Here is a 20,845-nt window from a genome sequence, read left to right on the forward strand (position 1 = left end):
TGACCAAGTTTGACTGTAACATTGAATGTAAAAACATGCTTATAGTATTTAAAGTGCTGGGGACGAATAATTTTTGATTCGTTATAAATGTTACTCCTTATATCCAAGAAGTGTATAATATGTTTTAAAAACAACAGGGAATGAAAATCACTTCACTGTAAGCATGAATTCATTATAAGTGTGTTCTCTGTAACTGTGTTTTACTGTAACTGTGAATTCATTATTATGTGTGTTTGCTGTAGCCATGTTTACTGTATTCCAGGAATTCATTATACCCCCCGCAACAAGTTGTGGGGGGGGGGGGGGGGGGGGGTATACTGGAATCGGGTTGTCCGTCTGTCTGTCCGTCCGTCCGTCTGTAGACACAATGGTTTCCGGGCTCTAAAGCATTATCCTTTCCACCTACCGTCACCATATCATATATATGGACTACCCATGGGATGAAGATGTTCCCTATCGATTTTGGGGTCCAAAGGTCAAGCGCACTGGACATCGAAGTAGCAATATGGTTACCGGGCTCTAAAGCGTTATCCTTTCCACCTACAGTCACCATATCATACATATGGACTACCCATGGGATGAAGATGTTCCCTATCGATTTTGGGGTCAAAAGGTCAAAGGTCACGTGCACTGGACATCGAAGTAGCAATATGGTTTTCGGGCTCTAAAGCGTTATCCTTTCCACCTACAGTCACCATATCATACATATGGACTACCCATGGGATGAAGATGTTCCCTATTGATTTTGGGGTCAAAAGGTCAAAGGTCAAGGACACTGGACATCGAAGTAGCAATATGGTTTCCGGGCTCTAAAGCGTTATCCTTTCCACCTACAGTCACCATATCATACATATGGACTACCCATGGGATGAAGATGTTCCCTATCGATTTTGGGGTCAAAAGGTCAAAGGTCACACGCACTGGACATCGAAGTAGCAATATGGTTCGGTTTGTCATGCCATTTGTTTTTTACACTCAGAAAAGAGGTAGTTTATACCTATTACCAACACCCTTTGGGAGATTGGGGTAAGCGGGGTGTATTCTTAGTGAGCATTGCTCACAGTACCTCTTGTTTTAACTGTCAGAGTTTTACTGTAACTGTGAATTACGTCGGAGTAGAAATGCTTCAGTGTTTGTGAAATTGATATTACAATGATTTTGTGGTACTGTGGAATATCTTTGTTATGATCAGTGAATTTCTTTAGCACAGCTGGAGTTTGATGCTGAGTGTTACCTGGAGGCCCTCGTTGTTCTGTCCGAAGCAGCAGTACTTCCATTTGAGATGACAACAAGACTTAAGGCTTTACATTGCAATTTGTTTGGAATGTGTCTGTCAAAACTGGTAAGGAGCAATCTTCATAAAAACTTGTCCTATGAATGTAAATTTGTTTAAAATATTCATTATCTTGGTCTTATGATGATGGTTTCTACATGGCGGTGGGAAAACACAAGCGGATTATGAAAGTATTGCCGTATTTTAGATTCAGATACAAATCATTACCCCAGCTCAGCATACTTGTATATACATATAATTAAATTTATTAACTTTCACTTTCATTTTATGTAAAATATGTTTACAAAATAATAAATCTGTGACTAAATGTGGTTCAAGTTTGCATGGATTTATTAAATCAGGATTGAAATCATAAATGTATTCTCCCAAAATGGATGAAAGAGATCAACGTAGTTTATTTTGGACTCTGGATATATTGAAAATAATCAGCTAGTCCCATGAATTGCATACCAGGGTTCAAAATTACCTCATGTCCGTAAGTCCGAGACTAGTAAAAAACGTGTCGGACTAGTAAACTCTCTATAGCACTAGTCCATATGGACTAATGAAAATCCGGAAATCAATCTTGAATTGGTTAAGAGTTTAGCAAGATGTGTCTGAGTCTCTTAGATGTTTGAACTTATGGTAAAGTATTTGCGTGACAATGACTCCTGATCTTCCAAACACATGGAGTGCGTTAGAGACCGCCGTTCTTCGCACAAGCACAAATTCCTGCCGTTTCCGATTGCCAAGTACACATCATGAGAATGGGTTCGAGGTGCAAGAACTGCAAGTAGTGTGGTCGAAGAACATGCACATTTGTGCGCACATGATCTCGTCATTCATGACTCTAACACAGGAATTTGTAACTCTATAGCTCATGGTTTGGTCAATCAAGTGAATTTTTTTTACTTTATTGATAAAATTTCGAACTCCTGTGACTCTAAGAACTGAGCACGAAAACAACAGGAATGTCGATCTCGAACGCACTTATGGACGTTTATAAAAGGATTAACTCAAGAGGTTACTGTATGTTTTGAAGATCTTGAATGCAAAATAAAGTATGGTGGTCTTTTTCTTCTGTAGGTGTCATAAACTGAATTGCTGGAACTGTGATGTGTTTGGTTTGATTAGATACTATTGAATAAAATGAAGATCATTTAATATGATATACTGGACGGACTAGTGAAATGCTTTGCGGACTAGTAAACATCAATAGTCACTAGTCCGTACGGACTAGTGCTTGAAAAAGTTAATTTCGAACCCTGCATACTGTATATAGAGTACATTATGTTACAGAACTGATGAAGAAGTCATTTTCCTGTCCCTAATGATTTACATGGAATGTGTTTTATTATACTTCACGCAACGAAGTTGCAGAGAGTATAATGTTTTTTACCCATCCATCAGTCCGTCAGTCCCTTTTTGTCAGCGCAACTCCTCTGAGACCACTCAACAGAATTTCGAGAAACTTTGTAGTTAATAAGGACAGACTGTGTAGATACATGTGCATATTCCCAGGAAATTCTGATTCAATAATTTTTCTGGGAGTTATCCCCCTTTTGAACTTAGAATTTCAAGCCCATCTATCCTGTTCTTGCAGTAATGCATAGCATTACCATTCATTATGTGAGGCATTGTCAAGCATTGTTGGAGCGTGGGGTATGTGAGCTTGCTCGCTTTTGCTTTCTTTCATTTACGGGTAGCTGAAGCTTCTATTCAAGCGTTATCTTTATTTTGCTTTCAGAACAAGCCTCACAGCGCCATACAGAAATTCAGGGAAGCTTTGGACATGAATTTCTCCTACCTTGTACCGTTGTATTATATAGCAATGGAGTACAGGAAGCTGGGTCTGACCGAGGCAGAGTTAGAGTCCCTGAATCTTTTGGTCACGGTAAGTTCTTCTATATAACATAGAGTACAGGAAGCTGGGTCTGACCGAGGCAATTTCCCTTTACCTTCTGGTGAGAATGAGTACCACTGTAACAGAGCTGTGAGAATGAGTACCACTGTAGTACCACTGTAACAGAGCTGTGAGAATAAGTACCACTGTAGTACCACTGTAACAGAGCTGTGAGAATGAGTACCACTGTAGTACCACTGTAACAGAGCTGTGAGAATGAGTACCACTGTAGTACCACTGTAACAGAGCTGTGAGAATGAGTACCACTGTAGTACCACTGTAACAGAGCTATGAGAATGAGTACCACTGTAGTACCACTGTAACAGAGCTGTGAGAATGAGTACCACTGTAGTACCACTGTAACAGAGCTGTGAGAATGAGTACCACTGTAACAGAGCTGTGAGAATGAGTACCACTGTAGTACCACTGTAACAGAGCTGTGAGAATGAGTACCACTGTAGTACCACTGTAACAGAGCTGTGAGAATGAGTACCACTGTAACAGAGCTGTGAGAATGAGTACCACTGTAGTACCACTGTAACAGAGCTGTGAGAATGAGTACCACTGTAACAGAGCTATGAGAATGAGTACCACTGTAGTACCACTGTAACAGAGCTGTGAGAATGAGTACCACTGTAACAGAGGAGAATGAGTACCACTGTAGTACCACTGTAACAGAGCTGTGAGAATGAGTACCACTGTAACAGAGGAGAATGAGTACCACTGTAGTACCACTGTAACAGAACTATGAGAATGAGTACCACTGTAGTACCACTGTAACAGAGCTGTGAGAATGAGTACCACTGTAACAGAGCTGTGAGAATGAGTACCACTGTAGTACCACTGTAACAGAGCTGTGAGAATGAGTACCACTGAAGCAGAGATGTGTTAAGTATCAATGTGTAACACAACTACTATTCACAGTAATTACCTCTGTAACACAGCTCTCAGTCATAGTTAGTACCACTATGTAACACAGCTCTCAGTTATAGTTAGTACACTATGTAACATAGCTCTCAGTCATAGTGAGTACCACTATGTATCATAGCTCTCAGTCATAGTGAGTACCACTATGTATCATAGCTCTCAGTTATAGTTAGTACACTATGTAACACAGCTCTCAGTCATAGTACCACTATGTTACACAGCTCTCAGTTATAGTTAGTACCACTATGTTACACAGCTCTCAGTTATAGTTAGTACCACTATGTTACACAGCTCTCAGTTATAGTTAGTACACTATGTAACACAACTCTCAGTCATAGTACCACTATGTAACACAGCTCTCAGTCATAGTACCACTATGTTACACAGCTCTCAGTTATAGTTAGTACCACTATGTAACACAGCTCTCAGTTATAGTTAGTACACTATGTAACACAGCTCTCAGTCATAGTTAGTACACTATGTAACATAGCTCTCAGTCATAGTTAATACCACTATGTTACACAGCTCTCAGTTATAGTTAGTACACTATGTAACACAGCTCTCAGTCATAGTACCACTATGTAACACAGCTCTCAGTCATAGTACCACTATGTTACACAGCTCTCAGTTATAGTTAGTACCACTATGTAACATAGGTCTCAGTCATAGTACCACTATGTAACACAGCTCTCAGTTATAGTTAGTACCACTATGTAACATAGCTCTCAGTTATAGTTAGTACCACTATGTATCATAGCTCTCAGTTATAGTTAGTACCACTATGTAACATAGCTCTCAGTCATAGTTAGTACCACTATGTAACACAGCTCTCAGTCATAGTTAGTACCACTATGTTACACAGCTCTCAGTCATAGTTAGTACACTATGTAACATAGCTCTCAGTCATAGTGAGTACCACTATGTATCATAGCTCTCAGTCATAGTTAGTACCACTATGTAACATAGCTCTCAGTCATAGTTAGTACCACTATGTATCATAGCTCTCAGTCATAGTTAGTACACTATGTAACATAGCTCTCAGTCATAGTTAGTACCACTATGTTACACAGCTCTCAGTCATAGTTAGTACCACTATGTAACATAGCTCTCAGTCATAGTTAGTACACTATGTAACATAGCTCTCAGTCATAGTACCACTATGTTACACAGCTCTCAGTCATAGTTAGTACCACTATGTTACACAGCTCTCAGTCATAGTTAATACCACTATGTAACACAGCTGGACATTTTTTATAGTCTACCTCAGTAATTACCTTTTCCCGTACTTGAAATATGTAATCAAGAAATGAAATGTGATTTCTTTAACTTCATGAGGATATGATTGCAGTTGGACACTTGATCAACTTTTCTGATGCCCAAAGATTTAATCATGTACCAAATGCACTTCACATCCCAATGAAATAATGATATCTTGCACAGATATTTTAACATTTATGGCTGAAATCTCGTATTCACATTGTTGTTATGATTTTAATCTCTTGACATGCAGTTAAATGGATCACTCAATTATGAGACCAAAATGAAATTGTGCCTCGTGACAAGGTTTTTTTTTGTTTTTTGTTTTTTTTCATTGAGAAGACAAATCGTTTCAGGACTGATGCTGCATATTAAAGAAAGAACATTTGCATATTTATGAAAATTAAGAAAACTAAAAGTTTTTTGGGTTTTTTTGAGTTTTCAAACCAAAATTTTATGAAATATATTTGATAAAGAGAAAAATACAATAAGAAAATGATAAACTGTTATTTAAAAAATTTTATGTCCAGAATTTCAGAAATCTGTTTGCAACTGTGAATGACTAGATCTTGATCGACATTAAAACGATTGCAGCTTTAGTTCACCAAAAAAAATGTTATTTACTTTTAGGCTCTAGAAAACAAGGAGGTGAAAAAAGAATCATCTGACAGCATCTTCTTTCAGCGTGTAGTGAAAAGTGACATAAACTTGACAGAGTCAACATTCTGCCTAGCGAGGGCATGTGAAGAACACAACAAGTAGGATAACTCTGTCAGCCTTCATTTAAAACAGTGTACCCAAAATCTCTCAGTTAAATCAGCTTTGCAGTCATTGATTTCAATCTCTGTTTAAAATACAAAAATACAATGGTTCTTAAATATATACTGCCCATCTCAATTGATATAAGTGGGTTGATTTTTTTTTTTAATTCATCCTTTGCATATTTCACAATGTAGTTGAGACCTGATTTTAGGAATGTATGCTTAGTTTGGTGCACTTGATAGCTTTGTAATTTGTACGATTTTGTTTCAGATACAGCATAGCTTCAGAGAAATACATTCACCTTATATCACTACTCAATAGTAACACAGTCCCAATGGTAAGCTGCAAAAAGGATCTCTAATTGTATTAAATCTGGTGTGTCAGAAAATTGTAACAGTTTTGTGACTTACACATTTGTTAGTACAAATTTCACATCATTCCTCTTCAAATCTGAATTTAGATCTTGGGTTCTTCCCTAATGAACCCAACTCAACTCAGTGCTAGTGCTTTATACTGAGGACATTTTTCATTTGGCTCTGTATTATTTGTGATTACCAGATTTGTTTTTGAATAGGTTTCATTTCCTCAATAAATAAATGTACAATACATATGTTGTATATGGCCTTTTCCACTAAGCTTAAAACGTGTGTTCTGCTCTCATATCAATCTAATTAAAATTAAATCCTATGATCCGTTCATCTACTATTGCTACGATAGTATCTAATTTTAATTAGATCGGCTCTCATAGATGCAGATTTCATTTTCTGTGTTATTTTTGTAACAGTCTACTGTATCTATCCAACTGCTGTTGTAGTTTCAGGATTAAATTTCTTTATTTCCTCTAATCAATCAACAAGCCGAACTGTAACTTCTTCTGATGAACATCGCTTTGGTGTATTACGAGTTTTATATGATCCTTTGCCTAATTGATAACTGTTTCTATGAATTTTGAATATTACAACCTGTCAGTAGGTTGATTACATGATGAAGATGTAGGAATCAGGGCGGATGTGACAGGTCTGCATGGAATGCTTACTGGAGTCTTTGTTCTGAATCTGAACAGGCTGGTTAACACCTCTGGTGGAATCAAGTTTTGTACCAAATGTTTTGCTATTATTCTCTACATCAAATTTGTGATAAATCACCGAAAACCTGTTTTTCATTAAGTGTTGTAGATGCCGATTATAATACATTTACAATGATAAGATGGACACTTGTATTGGATACTACTTTTCATCCAGAAAAACATTCTTCTAATTCAATGCATCACACAACAAAGTCTCCGATTTACCAAAGAGTTTTAGAATTTTGTTCAACTTTTTACCCTGTAATTTCTTGATCTTTCAGATGGAGGGCTGTGACATGCTTAGCATACCATCAATATCTGAGATTTATAGACACACTATTGCTTCACTACTGAAGTCTAAAAAATACCAACAATGTGAGGTCCTATGTGAACGTGTGTTGTCATGCCAACCTACAAGTGTCCTTGACCTCTCCAACATTCTATCACAACATTCTCAAGAGATTTCCCAGTCTCAGATGGCTTGTACACAAACCCAAAGTCATTCTCAAACATTTGTCTTTGGAAATAACTTTTCACAGTCTTCCATCAAAGAAAGGTTCACGGAAAAAAATGAAGATATGTCTCAGGGAAAAAGGAAAAGGATGCCATCTGTTGAGGCAAGGGACCGTGAAGATGACGACCAGAGAGAGATGGTGTTTGTTCACTTGTACAAAGCGGAGGCTCAAGTCTGTCTCAACAAGGTCAAGGAAGCCATTGAAAGTCTAGATGTGTGAGTCTTAATTTCAAATATTTTTCTGCCATGAAATTTTTTTGGTTGTATTTGATAACTCGTAGTTTACTCATTTATTATTACAACAGACTTGTAGCAGGACTGTACTATTGTGCTCGTTCTTTTGTGTGTGTATTCGTTTTTGTGTGCACTGATTCGGCCTTGTGTACAAGATTGATCAAACATGCACGAATGGTACTTTCCACAAAAATATTGATTCGTATTGGATTCTAGAGAGTTTTAAAGATTGATCGAAGGGAAGTTCTGAATTTTTTGTGTCCAAGATTTACTTTTTTTTATATCATTTTCAGTAATGATACTTTAGATATATGTATATAGACCTGAGTTGTCTTTTGTATTCAAGATTTAACATAGAAAGACAATGTAACTTGAAGCAAACTTCTAAAGTTCTTTGTATACAGGTTTTCAGTTGCATTTCTATCCTATTTTATCAAATTGGCATAATAATACCATGTTTGGAGATCTTGGTTACTTGGGTTTCCAAGGTTAAATATCAAATTTATCAAGGTCACTGGAAGAAATTCTTGAATTCTTTGGGAATTATTCTTTCATTGCAATTTAGTATTAGTTCATATGTGTATGTTCATTGTTCGTTGGTTTGTGTTTGTCATCTTCCATATAGATTTAGAATCCCCATTGTTGGCCTGATTGCATGATAAACCCCTCTCACAGCTTTTACTTAACATTTTTCAGACCTTGTACATCATAGATGCTATAAAAACATTGAAGATACACATGTGACATTTTAAAAGTGCTTCTGTTTTTTTGGTGGGTTTTTTTAGGTCACCTCAGTTGACCTATTGCAATCGGTTGTCATACGTTAACAATTGAACATTTTTAACTTCTTCTTGATAACTACCACTCCAATTCTTTCAAATTTGGTATGAAGCATTTTTGGGACAAGGGGGACATAAATTGTAAATTTCAGGTCTCCAGCACCCCTGGGGCCTTAGGGGCGGGGCAAAAACTGCCCAAAGTTGACCAATTTTCAAAAATCTTCTTTTCAAGAACCGCACATGTGTAAGAAAAACTAAAAGCATGGTGATGTAGAACAGGAAGGCCTCTACCAAAATTGTAAATTTCATGATCCCCAGGGTAGGGGTTCTGACATCAGGGTGGGACCAAACTTGGTATATAATGTTTATGTATAAAACACTTAAATAACATCTTCTTTAGTGCTGCTGATACTATAGTGAAACTAAATAAATATTTAGAAAGAGCAGGTAGTCCTTTACCAAAATTGTAAATTTGTTGATCCCAGGGGTAAGGGTTTTGCTATCAGGTCAGTTATTAAATGTATGAACAATAGACATGCTGCGGTGGCCTAGAGGTTAGAGCATTCGCCCCTCGTGTGGGAGGCAGGGATTCAAATCCCGGCCGCAATGGATCTAAGTCGTTAAAACAGGTTGTGACAGTTCCATCGCCAAACGTTCAGCATCAGGTGTGAATGTCACAGGTCCTCAGATATGACCTTAAAAACGGATGTCCTGTGTCGCAGTAGGTGTGGCACGCTAAAGAGCCCTCACTGCTCAAAGGCCGTAAGTACCGAGTAAAGGCCTAAATTTGAAGCCCTTCACCCGTCTTGGTGACGTCTCCATATGAGTGAAAAATTGTTGAGAGAGACGTTAAGCAAGATACATACAATCTTCTTGATAACTATCATTCCAATTCTTTTCATATTTGGTTTGAAGCATCTTTGGAACAAGGGGGACATAACTTGTAAATTTCAGGATTCCTGGGGCTTTAGGGGCGGAGCAAAAACTGCCCAAAATTGACCAATTTTCAATAGTCTTCTTTTCAAGAACCTCACATGTGTAAGAAAAACTAAATGCATGGTGATGGAGAGCAGGAAGGCCTTTACCAAAATTATAAATTTCATGATCCCCGGGGTAGGGGTTCTGACCCCAGGGTGGGGCCAAACTTGTTATATAGTATTTATGTGTAAAACACTTAAATAACATTCTTTACTGCTATTGATACTACATGTGAATTGAAACTAAATGGATAGAGCAGGTAGTCTTTTACCAAACTTGTAAATTTGATGATCCCCAGAATAAGGGTTCTGATCCCAGGGAGAGGCCAAACTTACTATAGTATTTATGTGTAAGTTTGCTGATACTGTATAAAATCTAAATGCATACTTAGGAATAGCAGAGAAGGATGTACAAAAAAGTGGTGAATTTCACAACCCAGGGTCATCACTTTAGGATGAGTCCAAATTAGTCCTATCTTTTGATGTTTTATTGTGAATACACCTATTATTTAAAGCTTTTCATCAGTGTATGCACTTTTGAAGGCAGTAAAGTTTTAAGAACACTGAAGGCAGTGAAGTTTTAAGAACACTGTAGGCAGTGAAGTTTTAAGAACACTGAAGGCAGTGAAGTTTTAAGAACACATCTTGTTTTATACTGTTGCTGAACCTTAAAATTTAGCTTAGATATTCTGAACAGGAAATTTTTTTCTAGATTTCATAGCCCATGAAAATAGTGATACTTTTTCACTAGTATTCAGGTGACCGATAAGGCCTGTGGGCCTCTTGTTTAAATTCTGCAATCAATATGTCATTTTTCCAGTATGTTCTGTACTGCTGTCTCTATGATAGATAACATATTTTAAAGCAATCCAGCCATTTCTGTTGTTGAATCAATTTTTTTCAGGATTAAATGTAAAGAGTCAAGATTACTATTAAAAAGTGAAATTTGGAAATTTCTTGTGTACAGGATTTTGAATATATTAGGTATCCAATTTTTAGGTCACCTGAGTCACTTAGACTTCTTGTCTAGAACATAAATATTGAGTTGTGGGATTCATTATGAATTTGGTAATTGTGCGGAGAGAGAAATAACAATTTTAGAATTGTTTCAGTGTGCTTGAAGTACTGAGAAAGTCCTGTTCATCTGTGACTTTGCCATTAGACCATTCATCTTCACAAGAGTTGAAAAGACAGAGACTCTGTTCGGATGGAGCTGCAATGCCTACACCCTCAACAGACACAGCCTCCTTTTGGAAAGAAGTAGGTCAGAAGGCCTCACATGTCTACAGTTGCTTGGGAACATGTCTGGGTCATCAAAATAAGCTCACTGATGCCCTGCACTACCTCAGACTCAGTCTCCAGCTAGATAAAGGTAAGATAAAATTAATAAAGGTTAGATAAAATTAATGATAATAGATTAAAGGGTCTGATTCATGATTTCCCCCCAAATTTTGTTTTTCACTTATAATGGTCAAAATCTATTGTCTAATGTGTTTAAAAGTTTCACAAACGGTTATACGCTGTCACAGAAACTCATTTTAGAGAGTTTGTTATTTTGTAAACGAAGATTGCGGTATGTTATATTTTACAAGAAATAGATATCGATCTAAGTTAATTCTATCTATCACATTTCAAATATTCTTTTAGTTAAAAATGTGTTCTCTAAAAGTTCAAGTTTTGATTGTGCAAAATTAAGATGATTTAAATTACAAAATTAACTGTTTGTAAACATAAAAAGACTTCAGTCTTTGTTTGCATAACACAGATTTAAGGCTATAATATTGCTTTTATTCTTGCATTCAAAAGGTCAAAATTTTGGCTGTCAAAAGAATAATGTTTAATATCAAAAATGAAAAATATTTTTTGTTCAGAAAACCTGAGCCAGTCCCTTTAATAGATTCTACACATGCATGAAACAGTTATCTCCCTTACTTGTTCTTCTGATGTCCCTCGCAACAAAATTGGAGGGGATATAATAGTTAGATGTGTGTTTAATGTCTATGGCTTTGTTCATGTTACATTAAGTGGAGGATTTTCTTACAATGACAATTTGTTTAGTTTTGATTTCAAACATAAACACCTGAAAGGTTTGAATAAGTACATGATTGAATTAAAGGGGGAGTTTGATGTGATTAGTAAATGTTAGGGGGGGGGGGGGCACCTTTAAAAACTTGTTTGCTTGCTCTCTCCTGGCATGGGTAGGGAAATTTTTTAATATGCTAAACTCTCAAAATTTATTAAAACAATGTTTTGCTGGCACGGGGCTTATTGTTAACATCAGCATCTCATTATGTGGTTTCATGCAATTTCAGCATTTTATTGATCAAGTAGTTGTAAATGTAAAATTAAAACTTGTGTCAATTGAATGAGAAGATTCTGGGGTGTTCAAAAAAATTATCGTTTTTCAGAAGCTAAAAAAAAGTTTCAATCAAGCTGCTTTTTGTTGGTTGAAAGAGGGCAAACAGACAATCCTTTTTAGGTGGCCTGGGGCATCTGCTAACAGATGTTCACTTTTTGACTCCACTTTCTAGCTGACTGCAAGAATCTGTACAACTGTGTGGCAGTGTTGTGGAGGCTTGATAGACAAAAGGAGGCTGTGATGATGTGGTGCAAAGGGAGACAACTGGACATACAAGTGGACAGCTTTCAGATGGCCAGTCTGATAAAACGTAGAAAGGAAGCCACACAGTAAGTCTTCAGATTCGGAAAATCTTTGTGTAGCTCTTTAGATCTTCGTAGCTCTAAACAATGTACAGTGTTCTGTCATCATATTGATTATACAACTAGTAAAGATGCATTTACTCGTGGAATAGAAGCATTTTTAAGCTATTTGAAATGTTTCAGGATTAATAATAACTAATAAAAACTAAACAATAAAAACCTGTCAAAATCATGTCCTGTGTATTCACTGTCACATCTACTGGAAATTTTATATTTGATTTGTTTTTTAATTGCATACGAAAGAATGCATCCTTCTTACCATAATTTCTGAAAACATAGTTTATCTTTAAAGGGGTGCCCTGAAAAATGACCTTCCCCCTCAGGTCAAGGACACAGTGACAGACCAGGAAGCAGCTCAACTTGATGTCCATTGTTTAGAGTTTCTTACTCGCTGGAGGCTTAACAAATCACCTGTCAGCTGATGTAGAGGGTGCTTGTAGTCACTTCATATACAGTTCTAGTATGTCAACTTTTGCCTGGTGTGTATTTCACTGCATGTTCTATATCAATTTATCATCTTTATCTCAGTAAGAACCACTTGTATATTTTAGTGTCTTATTTCCCCTCTTTGGTAAATGAAAAGTCTCTTGCAAGACTTTTTAGAACATTCAGTTAGTTTGATGACCCTCCCCCCCCCCCCACCAACACACACACACACCCTGACAACCCCACCCACCCACCCCCAACACACACACATCCTGACACCACCCCCACCCCCCAACACACACACCCTGACACACACCCCACCCCAACATACACAAACCCTGACACCCTGGGTTGAAACTTGAAATTTTATGATGTGATGGGGGAAATATAGCAAATCAAAACGAAACAGTAACCCACTTACTCTCAATAAAACACGTTTCATTGCTGTTAAAGATTTTTGTTACATGAAAATTGTTGCAGAATAAAATGTCAAGAAATTTCAAATTTTTATTGTGTGTTACCAGGAGTACAGGAATTTGAGAAAGATCTCGCCTCAAATAGGAATCACTGGTAGAATAGCAACCCACTTTCTGTGCAACAACAATATTTGTGTTTATTCTCTTTGGGATTTATTACTAGTTAATAAGAGGTGCGGTAAAACTGCCGAGAAATTTCCCTCGGCTCCTATGACTGATGGATTAGTAGTGATAGTTATGGAGAGATTATAGTAGACTTCATCTATGGTTCATTAGCTTTATAGGTACACACAGGTATCATCTACCTGTGTTAATATCCCAGGTAAACAGCAGAGCTGGGATTTAACGATCAAACAAGACTTGTATTAACAATCAAACCCGTCAAATAAAATGCTGACTTTTCACTCCGGCATGAAATGAAACTGTGAAATTAAATGCCTACCTACTTCATTCAATACATTTGTTTAAATGTTTGCCGACAGTGTGGTAGAAGTGTGTTATTAGTGCAAATTAAATGTTTGAACTTTAAGGAAATCGTTTTTGGACAACTATTTGGGATAAATTTTGTCCGTTTTCGATGAGTTATTTCACTGAATAATTTCACAAAAGTAGAAACATGCAAGTAAAGGTTGTAAATAAGATGGTTTGCTATAATGTGACCTTGACCGCTCTCAATAACAAGGTGTGTCGCTCCCATCTGTATTCCTAAGATTAGGGAGGACTCGAGCTTGGTGGGAAGTTTTCCCCGTCTTTGTAAATGCGATTGTTTTGTCCGTTCCGTTACTGGTGTGTTTTTGGCTGAGGTTTTTATATGTCGTTACACTTTACACAGCTTCATTTTGACACGTCCCTACTTGTTTCAAATTTACTTTTGTACGTAGTTTTTCTATCTAAGTTTGTCATCTTTTCCGTGTGAGTGATATGAAATCAGATGTAATTCCGTGTATGATTTTAAAGTTCACTTATGACAGTGCCTTTTTAAGTGGGAGGACGTGAGTAACTTATTTGAAATGTCTGTAGTGATAAAACATAAGGGTGGTGTCTGGGAATTTTCAAGTTTAACAATGCACTTTTTTGAGAGCGCAGAAAATCACCATCAATGTCGATAAAATTCGAGATATCCCCCCTAAAGAATCATATTGGACGTGTTTCCGTTGATGTTGGTTTTTCTGTCACCACATTTGCCCTCCTTCACCTTGCGACGGTTCAGTTTTTGGGGGGTCTTCTGGTTCCGTTAGCCGAGTTTGTGCATGAACAGGTGATTTTATCTTCTAGCGCTTGAGACTTTAGCTTGGTAAACAAAAACAGTAAATACTTGAGATGTATTGTTTCCTCGCCGTCTTCCCGTTAATCTTTATACCAAGTCACATCTTGTTTAGATGGCTTTGGAAGGGCTTTCATCAACTGTATATGAAAGAAAAGAGCATTAAAGATACTATGTTAAAGTAGTGCATTTGACAGTCTGAAGTTTGGAGAATAAAATGTAAAGAACAATGAGTAACACCCCCCCCCCCCGCCACACCCCCCATTTTCTAATTTTTTATAAGAATATACATGTACCATTTAACCACATAAAACTGAATGGCGTCTCTTAATGGGGTGAAGAAAATTTGTGCGCATATATTTTTTCTCTCTCTGTAATTTCGCTCAGTAAGATTAATAAATATCCATCACCATTATGTGCCGTAACATAACAAGCCCATTAAAATTTAGTGCTCCTCTAAATTATTTAAACCTGAAGGAAAATGAAACATAATCGGACAGTTACCTCGTAAAAAAAAAAAAACAAGTTCATTTTAAAAAAAAAATATATAATATAATAATGATAATTTATAAATCCTCCCAGTTTCATGCCTGTTAAACCCTGCCCTACACAGGTATTGCATAGGTAGATCTCTTTCATCTACAAGGTATAAAGAGCGGTTATCTTGTACATCTTGACGGGCGTACAAAACAGTCGTCTATCTAAACCATACATCTACCCAGACAACTTTTGAATTCTTCAACAATGAACGATTATCAGGTTCCGTTCGCTTTGCGTTTTCTTTGGAATCTCTCGTACACATCTTTTGCCCTGGTAGCTGATCTTCAGATTGTTGATAGGGCGAGTTTGTTTGACCACTATCTGGGAAAATTCCGGATCGCAAATTGTCGAAGCGAAAGGATTTTGATAAGAAAAATCCCTACTGGTGGACACGACTGATTTCCTGTTTATTAGACACCGAGAAAAAAAAAAAGAAGCATGAAAACGATCTTTGCCTTGTTTTTTAAGTATGAATTTATCGCCTTCTCGGACTTCTGTCACCGGAATCAGCGGGGCTGAATTGGGAGAACGATTGATCACGTTTTATATATAAAAGTGTACTCCCTATCTAAGGGTTTTGAGAAAACCACCTACATGTATATTACTGTGCTCTCCGTTATACTCTCGACGGACATCAAAACGTTACTTTTTTTCAATGACATTAATTCGAAGAATGATGACAAGATTTAGTATGAGAATATGCAAAAATTCACAGGAATTAACCCATGCGTGTAAAATTTATGAACAGATACGACATTCCGAAATACATTTGCACAACTTTCACACATGACCGATACGTTTTGATTTTTTTTTAAAAAGATTTTTTTTCCCTCTCAACCTTTTTGCAAGAACACCGGCGAAGTGTAGGGGATCTGCCATGTTACACTAGTGGTTAAACTAGACGTTGTTTGATGATCGTCTGACGTGTCGTAATAAATCGTCGTCATCGTTCATAGCCGTTTTATCGACCCTTAATCCATCAATAACGATAGCATATTGTACGTACGACTGTCACGGGAAAGGGATTGTTGTTCAGTAGGAGAACATTTACAGGGGTCTTGAAAATTAAACTATTTCTCTTATTTTTAGTTTACTGTTTATTTATTGGATGTAGTATCGGCGATGTCGAAATCGTCATAAAGCCTCAACGAAATTTAACCTCCTCCACCCCCACCCCCACCCCCCCCCCCCCGAAATTGAGACAAAATTAGTAGTTTATGAGGTTGTATATATGGTGTCACTTTGACACAATACAATGATCTATGTAGTCAGCGGTCATTGGCACTGAACTGTGAGACCCCCGGGCGACGGATCGTATAACCCGACTGTCATTCGTAAACTTCACTGTGAAATGTTAGCTAATATATGATATACAATGTATTTAAGAATAAACGTGACTAGAGTCATTTAGTACGATTTCATGGTATATGGTAGACTATTTTTGCTTAAAATATTCAATAAGGAAAGGGTCATCATCTTAAAAAGCGTACTAAAACGACAGTAGGCCGAGGGGATATGTAAAATAGCCCTCACTCTGCTGTCAATATACAATTTGTTGAGAACGTAAATCTTTTGAAGTTTTAGTTAACTTGTAATATTTTAAGGAGAGCGAGAAACCCTGTAATTAGTTGTCGACTTTTAAAGTACCAGGTGCGAGAGTCAACATAACCGCGTACATCCGAACTTGTGGGTTCGGTCTGTGGATGGGAGTAGTATAAGATCTGTGGATGGGAGTAGTATAAGATCTGCGGATGGGAGTAGTATAAGATCTGCGGATGGGAGTAGCGTAATAGCTTCTGTGCACGATCTTGTATCCGCACTACCACTGGGCGTTAATTTGGCATGTCTACATCATGATCATCTACATTGCGTACCTGAAATCTTGCACTCTTGTATCCCCAACATGACGTAATCATAGACTAGAGGTTGCTGAATCCGTTCCGTAACCATTGTAAATGACGACATCCCCCCCCCCCTCGTTTTCATACAATTTGTTGAATTTAACCCCCACCCCCCGTAACAAACGGGCTTAGCCCCTGTGCTTTTGACCACTAGAGTAGGTCAGTTTTCTGAGTGTTAGTTTCGTGACTGCGGATAATGAGTTTCTAATTAAAACTAATTCAGTTGGAGGTGAATGTCACGGATCCCCTGAGTTTGACATAAAACACAAGTTCTGTATCGTTTTGACAATGACCACAAAGGCTCGTCACGAACTTATATTATGGACAGAATAGAAAGGGTCAAATTTTAATTTATGACCAGAAAAAATTCGTGACGAGCCCCTGTGTACTGAAAACGTAAACAGTCTAGCACTGACTTATTATACAGTGTTAATTATCTGGGGGGAAAAATCTTTTAGGGGGGAGGGGTCAAAAACCGCCCACGGTTGCTTGAATCGGGTGTTTTGCATTTTTTAAAGGCGGCTCAGCAAGACGGGACTTCCCCTCGGAACGTAGGCATTGGAAGTTTCACCCCAATGACCGAATGACCTTTTACTTTAAATGAAGATGTATAGGATCCAAGATCCTTATGCAAATTTCCCACTTGTGCGAGATTGATTGTTGAAGAAATGTAGAGAAACCCCGTACACATTATATAAAGTATGACAAATTCTTATTCTATCTTGAAATGGCAATATTAAAATCACAATTTCGTATATATAGCGCTCCATACAGTGAGCTGACCAAATTAATACATAGTTTGACGTATGACCTATCTTTTGGCCTTTCAGCTAAAAAATTCAATTTCCATTGAAACTAAAATACTTCCACGGATCTCTTCTCCTGTGACCCTGACCTTTCGTTTTATTTAAACTCGAAAGTGAGTAGATCACGATTCTGTAACATCGGACAGAAAAGTGAGAAAACATCAGAAAAGATCTATATCCATACAAGATAATTTTTGCTTTCTCCCTGCCATTCATTTTCTTTGTCCATTTAAGCCGCTTAAATCGCAACGGATGGGTAGAAGAAGATTACGATATATTTTCAATCCATACATCTGTTGAAGACTGGCAAGAGCCGGGGTAATGGCCGCTGGATGTAGACTACTGACAATATAGTTCATGCCCTCAGTTTACAGTCATTGTGATGTTATTATTTATGAAGAAATGTATGGAAATAATTACTTTTGAACAATTAATTAGATAAATTCTTTGTTGATTGTAATGTCCCTCTCTGAACTGTACGACATCATCGTGGTGTTCGCCGCCTTCGTGATATCCAGGCCTCTCTGTGGCATCTCCTCGCGGGAGATGAAACTTGTAATGCAATGGTAGTCCATAGGTGCGACATATGAACACTTGAGAAAGGATGAGTGTGTGTGCATCTTATCGAAGCGCCCATTGTACGCGGTGGCGTGTTAAGGAGAATGTCGAGCCGTATTCAGAGTTATAACTTGGGGGGAAAACAGAAAACTCACGGCTGCAGGAAACACACACTTAAACATAAAAACACGAGTGTTGCCTCTTCTACGTATGAACAGTACAGTGAAAGCCTTGCTGAATATATGTGTTCCGCTTCTCGGTACACAGGAGATGAATAAAATGAACATGATTTTGAGGATACAAGAAAATCGAAAGCAAGAGAACATATATATATAAGAGATGTGTACATCAACCTACAGACCTTGACCTACATATGACCTTCAAGTTACTCGCTCCATGGGAACAGTTTATACATGTACATTTATACCAAGATGTCGAATCGGAATCCTTCACGTTAAACTTTGGAAATAAATTCCAGTCTGGATTACTATAATTATTCAAAGAGAAAAGGAGATATATCGACCAGAAACCACTTCAGCAAAAACAACAACAAAAAACACACGAAATAGAGAAAACCCAACAGCAATACACACCCCGCCACACACACATACACGTAACACCCCTCCCCCAATTAAAAAAAACTCAAACTTATTGACATGATGATATACGGTGTAACTCTGAACTTTGTCCTGCCCTGTATAGATATTATGAATGTTAAATTTCAAGCTGATATTCTAAAGAGGAGGGACATCAAACTCTAACACGAAAACAGACAGACAGACTGACCTCGTGGCAGACGCATTACAAAATGTTGATCCTGGACGATAAGATGGGTTCATAATTCAGACATTGGTCACGGCATCTGAATTAAACGATCTGGTAAAGAACAAAATGTTGACAGTCATTTCACGATTTTGAAGTGTGAGTCGAATTTGGACTTGGGCGCACTTCCTTCGCAGGAAATGGTAATGGAATAAACTTTGTACAAATTGTCATTTTCAGGTTTAAATATATATTTTAAAAAACCGGTTTAAAGTCATGATATGATGGCTTCATATTGTAAATCTTAATTGTATATTATCTCCTCAGTAAATAAAAAAAAAAACCCGAATATAGATGCAATATGATATATTGGGGACTGGATTAGGTATGTTGACTGGTTGTACTAAAGTTGATATTGACTAGCGTTAGGAGTAATTTTTTTTAGGGAGACGAACGTGTGTAGGCAATCCCGTCTTTTTAATGCATTTTGATGTAGTACTGTATATTTATATACGCAACTAAACTTGCTGATGTAGATGTGCAATCCATTCTCCACCTCCATGACACGCTATTGTAACGAATTCGGAAATGTGTAAATTATTGCTCTCCGAGCTCATTTAGCGGGCGAATGTAAAAATACCTATAATCGCGTGCTGGAATGCGCAGAGTTCATAAATTAAAACAAAGATGTGAAGGGACAGCTATCACGAAATAGATGAAGTCAAATGAGAGTTGTATTTTGACTTTTATTATCAGCCTATATATCATACCTTGAAAGGTAACAAGAATTTTTGCACAACCTGGTAACACGCCAGAACAGTTACAGGGATGTGTCAATATTTAAAGTTTATCTACCTCCGTCGATAACCGCCACTCCATTCACAAAGCAGCATGCCTATCTCACGGAGGGTATTCTGGCGACCTAATTAGCGGATGGGTGTGGTCCACAGTGATGAGTGGTTCGGAAGTCTCCAAGTTTCTCAACCCATGACTTACAGAGAGATACTGATTATTTCTAATAGTCCCACAACTACATGTATTGCAGACATTGGGTATATATTGATAGAAAATAGTATTTTCATTACTACATATATGTAAATATGTACCAGTTAGAATAAATTGAATGGAGTTCATCTTATTGGATAGGGTGGGTAGGATAGATCGATTCCTAGTTGACACAGTTCAGATATGACCTTAAAAATTAGAGAAATGATATCTCTACTTACCAATATATTTGCTCTCTCTCTCTCTCTCTCTCTCTCTCTCTCTCTGTCTCTCTCTCTCTCTCTCTGTCTGTGTATGTGTGTGTGTGTGTCGTGAATGCCACTAAAGTTATTCTTCGCAAGTTCTTAGTAGGTCAGTGATATCTTTGTAACTATTGTAAAAGGAATGACGAAACCTCTTAGCATAAAGGCGAGCTTTAAACATGTTATGTTTGTGAAATGTGTTTGTAAATCTGAGTACCAGACCATGAAGAGGAATGCTTACTTGTTGTGCATATGCTGATTGATAGGTTTTAAAACTTGGTTTCAATGTTGTTGAATTTTTTGGCTTCTCTTCTATGTATGTTGTCAGTTTGACCTGCTTATCTATAACCTTGTCTTAAGGACAAAGGATACCCCACCCCCCACCCCCAACAAAATATCGTGTATAGAATTTTGTAAAACTATCTGAATTGTTCTAATATTGCTAAAAACTA

At 37.4% G+C, this 20,845-nt stretch overlaps 1 protein-coding gene and 1 long non-coding RNA gene across 2 annotated transcripts in view; one reads left to right on the forward strand and one right to left on the reverse strand.

Annotated features, from left to right (window-relative positions):
- The window catches only part of LOC125676052 (uncharacterized), a 22,184-nt gene extending 7,354 nt beyond the window's left edge, over positions 1–14,830 (forward strand). The window contains exons 7-14 of the mRNA XM_048913945.2: positions 1,206–1,342; positions 3,021–3,167; positions 5,991–6,118; positions 6,393–6,459; positions 7,470–7,918; positions 10,805–11,064; positions 12,224–12,380; positions 12,706–14,830. Of these exons, the coding sequence (XP_048769902.2) occupies positions 1,206–1,342; positions 3,021–3,167; positions 5,991–6,118; positions 6,393–6,459; positions 7,470–7,918; positions 10,805–11,064; positions 12,224–12,380; positions 12,706–12,835 (1,475 nt within the window). The 3' untranslated portion in view covers positions 12,836–14,830. The remainder of the gene's footprint in view (positions 1–1,205; positions 1,343–3,020; positions 3,168–5,990; positions 6,119–6,392; positions 6,460–7,469; positions 7,919–10,804; positions 11,065–12,223; positions 12,381–12,705) is intronic.
- Positions 13,579–19,610, reverse strand: LOC125676065 (uncharacterized). The gene is made up of 2 exons (XR_007370755.2): positions 19,171–19,610; positions 13,579–14,719 (listed from the first exon to the last, which is right to left on the reverse strand). It is a non-coding gene; the product is annotated as an uncharacterized LOC125676065 (long non-coding RNA).
- Positions 19,611–20,845: the final 1,235 nt, after the last annotated feature.

The sequence above is a fragment of the Ostrea edulis genome, chromosome 3 (genome assembly GCF_947568905.1).
Source record: "Ostrea edulis chromosome 3, xbOstEdul1.1, whole genome shotgun sequence".
NCBI classification, from domain to species: domain Eukaryota; kingdom Metazoa; phylum Mollusca; class Bivalvia; order Ostreida; family Ostreidae; genus Ostrea; species Ostrea edulis.